A 5,471-nucleotide genomic window follows, 5' to 3' on the forward strand; every position below is an offset into this window, starting at 1 on the left:
ACCACTTCCTATAGAAAGGTTGCCACATTTAATTCCCATTCTGTCCTCAGTCCTTTTTTTTTCCTTACCCTTTGCCTTCAATGCCATGGGCCTTTTTGTTTGTTAATAACATTATTTTCAAGCTGTAAGAGTTTCTCAGATTGATTCAAATAAATTTATCAATTTCATGAGTTGTTTCATTTATTAATAATACTTTTTTTTTTAAATTGCTTTTTATATATTACAAAAATAGAGTGAAAGCAACAATTATAAAAAAAATAAATAAAAGCTCACCATATAACAACACAAATTAGTCTCCCCCTCCTTCTGCTCTAAAGCTATGGATTCCTCATCGACTCAAAGTGGCCATGACCAAATGGAAACAAAAGAATGTGACACCATAATTCCGGTAACCAAACACCCTTCCTCCCGGCGAACGCCTTCGTTTTCTTCGTCTTCATCGCTTTCATCATCGCCATCTTCGCTTGGATCTTTGTATTTTCTCGATGACTCACCACTCAGTCCTCCGACACCACTCCGATTTTCAGGTGTACCATTTTCTTGGGAACATTTACCAGGGATCCCTAAGAAGCTGCAAAATCACAAGCAGAAAGAATCCATGAAGCTGCTGCCATTGCCCCCCCCGGCTACTCCACCAACCTCAAAAAAGAACAGAGCTTCCGGTGCTGCTGACAGTTTCCTAATGGATCCATTTTTCACTGCTTTGGTTGAATGTTCAAAGGATGATGATGATGATGATCAAGAATCTGCAAGCAATTTCTGGAATGGAGCAAAGGTAACAAGGAGTATCAGTGACAGGTTTGGATTTATTAATCTTTACGCTTCTTGTAAAAGAACTTGTGCAGTTTCAGAATCCATAGTCTATCTTCCAAGGTCTAGCAGAACAGCTAATTATAGCCTAATTAATCGTCGATCTCGTTAAATGTAACACCCATCTATTACGGAGCATATTACCTATGTACTACGTTTAATCAATCACAATCTAGAATTATGTTAGATCAGTCAAAATTTTATATAAAACCCACGTTTATAAGTGGCGAATCCCTGTATAATTCTGTATTATGATTCGATAATTGTATGATTATATCACGTACTGGGGTTGTGATCATGTTGTCAAAAGAAAGAAGAGAACTTGCGATTGTTTTTCTTCTGTTTTGTACGCATATGAGGACAAGGATGGTGATGTTTTCATGAGTGAAAGTCATTTGTAATATAATATGAACAGAAATGAAGAACTTGGCCCGTTTGATCATGAGTTACTAGAAATATTCATATAATAATTTCATTGTGTTTGCTGTATTTCATGTGATGTTTGATGAGATCATGAGTGAAGATTACATTACTCCATGTGGGAGCAAAGCTCCATTGGACCACCATAGATAAGGCAGATCTTCAGGAAATTTGACTTCTTTTAATATCACTTTCTTTCTTTTTTCATGGTGGAATTATTTTTCTGAAAAGATTACATTTTCCAAAGTTGACCTGTGTTTCTGTATGGTATAGGAGCCATAGTAGGCTGTTGAGCTACCATGTTTCTAGTATAATTTTGCACTCTGCTTCTTTCACTTGCTGCTGATCTTACTCTGCCTCTAATAATGCAGAGCATTTAAGCTCAATAATTGGCTTCAATTTTTTTTTAATTTATAAAAAAAAATCAAAATTAGATTCGATTCCTTTTGACAAGGGTAAAACTTCTGTTATGCGTATGATCCAGAGAAGGATCTCCGTACAATAAGCCCTTTTCTAAATCCCGAAAATTTTACTCACCGAACTGTCATTTTTAAAAAGGAATCAAATCCAATTTTTTAATAGAAATTTAATGAAGAATAGATTCATCCTCAAATATTGAACCAAATGCTCATAAGTCTAGCTGCCGGCGAGCAATTTATAAATTTAATGTAAATCTTTTCCCAACTTCTGGCTTACCCTAACTCTAGAATGGATAAGTCTCACCTCGTCCTAAATATTTTACCAAAAAAATGCTCAGATGTGGTTTTGCTCTCTTCTTTCTGTTTTCCTTTTGGTAATTTCCCTTTCTCCTTTCTAATTAAGGATAGAATTACCATATTTGAAAATTTTCCAATGTCATTATACTAGACAAAATATAAACAAGGGTTTTTTTAATAATATTTTACCTAAATATTTAATGAAAATAATTTGATATTTAACTTGTTGACTTATGTTAATTTATTTAAGTTAATAATTTTTTAAAGATAATGAATTTTTTTTAATTTATATTCCAATAATATTTATCTTTTAATACTTTATTATTTCGATAACATCATTAATATTATTATTTGATATGAGATTTTCTAATATATGCTTATAAATTTTAAACCCAAAAATTAGAAAAAAAATAATGTATTTGTGGTAGAATTAAATTAAAGCCTTTAGGGCTCCCAAAATTTATGACCTTGGTACGTATAAAGGAACCCTTTGTCAAACTACCATTGACCTTGGCAGCTCGAATTTGGTGGCAAATTTTCTCCACCTGCAGAAAATGCACGTTTCCAATCTTAAATTAACTTGGACAATTCTTCTATCTGCATTTGTTGTGAATGGACCACTATTTCACAAATAAAAGAAAAAAGTTGTTTTTCTGGATTTTTCAATATTAGAAAGATTTGGAGTGAGGTTAATTTGCGTACAGATTTTGGATTCATACAAATAAAAATTACAATATAATCAAATAATTTCGACATATTATCCTAAAATCCAACATTACCAGGGTGTTTTCGATAAAAAATTCTTCAATATAAGATAAATTTTCATTGGTAAAATATTTATCAATAGAATTTATCAACATAAATTTAAATTGATAATAAATGAGTGGATAATAACATTCCGTCAATAATTTTACAATTTTGTCGGTAATTATTAATACATATTTTTTTATCAATAGTATAATTATTTTATCAGTAAATTTGTTTAAATGAAGTCATAAAATTTAATTGAATTTGTCAATAATTCATCAATAAAATTTATCAATAATTTGTCGATAATTAATTGGTAATATATTAGTAAAGACTAATAAATACAAGTATAAATATTAAGCAATAATAAATAAACCAATTAACAAATTATCAAACTTTTGAAATTGGATCAAATCAAACATATGATAGAATTTAAACATGAGTATTTCATGACTAATTAATATCTCCTTTTGTTAAAGACATATGATATTGTTCTTCTTTTGTACTAAAAAAGAAATACTATATCCATTAAGTGATTTTTTTTATGAGATTACATGAAATAGTAAAAATTACAGTTAATCAAACAACTCCAACATATTTATCATAAACTAGTACATCAAGTATAAGACATTAAGCAATAAACAAATCATATAAAAATTAACAAACTGATACATAACTAAACAAATTTAATATAAAATTATACCAAACCCACATATGATAGAATTGAATCTGGGATTTCATATGGTTCTAATGCATCTTTTTTTTTTGTCATTGAGAAGAGATTTCATTCCCTGAAAATTTCATTCTTAGGGATATTGTTTATATCTATATGGGTGAATTAGAAACAAGGAAGTCAACTAAATCAAGTGTATAAATTAATTATTATCCTTGTGGAATTGGGACCATGTTAAACATGGTATGACCATATAATGTGCAACAGTTTCCAAGGGAAGAACCCAGGAAACATGTGGTAATGATAGTCATTCTCTTCTTTGCCTTTTGTATTGTATATATATGTATGATGAAAGAGAAGGTTGAAGCTTCTTTTTTTGACAATTCTTTAGCACTTAGAGAGTGCTGAAAGAAGAAACCAAATGATGAACTATGAGTGTTTGATGGCCCATTCTGTTCATCATTTCTTTCACATTATTCAACTAAGTGCCATCTCTTTTATATCATAATAATAAATTATACTAATAATTAGGATACAAAATTATATCAGCATCTACCTAGTCTCTAAACACTTAAAAAGTCACATATATATTGACCTTTTTTCTCAAAGTAAATTGCAAGGGGAAAATGTCGGTAGAATTTCATTAGCAAATTGTCGGTTAGCTGATTATACCAACAGTCAAAAAGGAAGATAATTTACATTTTAATCTCATTTTATTCAGTGATTGATGCATATATTCCTTAAAATATAAAGCTCGATTCCTCCTTTGGGAGACATAGAGTCACTGGCACATAAATTTATAACTTGCCTTATTGGTATGGTTTGACTTTAATAGTATTCTTTTCCAACTTCATAATTAGAGGCTTGTTCATGCTCGTGCACCTTACTTCTAATTGACTTCACAAAATGAATAAATAATACGTATAAATATCTCGAAGGCATTTGATTTTTTTATATATAAGACTTTTTTACAAAAAAGTCGTAGCATGAAGATAAAAAAAGTTATTAAAAATATTGTTATTTAAATTTTAAATTTATTAAATATTATTTTTAAAAAATAATTATATAAATTAATTGAATTAAACATACGATTCTTCCATATAAAATTTTGAACAATAAATGAGAGATGATTTTATTTTTTTCATAAATTCTCTCATCCATTCAAGAATTCGAATTCTAAAACCTCTAAAACGAAATTAAGTTTTAAAAATTAGAGTGCTTGATTAATTATCAAAGTGGCACTTTGCAACATTATCATATCATGTTTTGTTTGTTAACACAATATGATCTTGAATTATAGAAATGTGCCCTATTCTATAAATCTCACTCTTCAGTTCTTGAGAGATCTTGAGACTTCAAATTGAAAAAATTGAGTTCTTTTAAATGTTGGATATATCCTTGGAAACAACATTATGATATCACCCTCATTATGTTCCAGCTTCATGATGAAAAATAAAAGTGGGATACAACGGACATAGGCTAATGAAGCAACAACACTGAACCGGCCATGCCGACGGATCAATAGAATAGATAGGAGGAAAATGTGAAGAAATATTAACCCATGGGACCCCTTGGTATGATTAAGCTTAGATAGCTTAAGATTCAAAGGAAAAAAAATGTATTCTATCGTGCATGTCCACTAAGTGTACCTGTACTGAACTTAAGTGATCGAAATTTTTTTCAATACTTTTTCAAAGTAAAAGGTAAATCCAATGCAGACCCTTCATCAATTTGAGTAATTTTTTTTTCCAAAACAAGGTTTTCGACAGTAATTTTTTTCTTTTTTTTAATAAAAACTTTACTTGGTTAATTGATTTTAGGTAAAAGGGTTTAAAAAAGCTTCAGACTGAAATTTAATAATTATTTAAGTTTTGATATTTTATTATAATCAATCAAGTTTTCAATTTTTTATTTTGAATCAATTGAACTTTTAAATATTTATTTTCACCTTACTTGAATCCTTGATTAGATGGTAATGAGTGTTCATGATTAATCAATTTTTATTTAATAAGAACTCAATTGAAAAAAATAAATATTTGAGGACTTAATTGATTGTACAAAATAATAAGGACTTAATATTTATTAAATTTTTGTTCGAAAATTTT

The 5,471-nt window shown here is 29.1% G+C and overlaps 1 protein-coding gene across 1 annotated transcript; it reads left to right on the forward strand.

Moving 5' to 3' along the window:
- Positions 1 to 223: 223 nt before the first annotated feature.
- Positions 224 to 1,252, forward strand: LOC111277673 (uncharacterized). Its single transcript, XM_022864071.2, has one exon. The coding sequence runs from the start codon at positions 320 to 322 to the stop codon at positions 920 to 922; it is 603 nt and encodes a 200-aa protein (XP_022719806.1). The 5' UTR covers positions 224 to 319; the 3' UTR covers positions 923 to 1,252.
- Positions 1,253 to 5,471: the final 4,219 nt, after the last annotated feature.

Source organism: Durio zibethinus, chromosome 7, assembly GCF_047325235.1.
Source record: "Durio zibethinus cultivar Kanyao isolate XHJ-2024 chromosome 7, ASM4732523v1, whole genome shotgun sequence".
NCBI lineage: Eukaryota > Viridiplantae > Streptophyta > Magnoliopsida > Malvales > Malvaceae > Durio > Durio zibethinus.

Excerpts from the sequence above, each read along its gene's own strand:
- LOC111277673 (XM_022864071.2), top strand. The coding sequence starts at position 320 with ATGGATTCCTCATCGACTCAAAGTGGCCATGACCAAATGGAAACAAAA.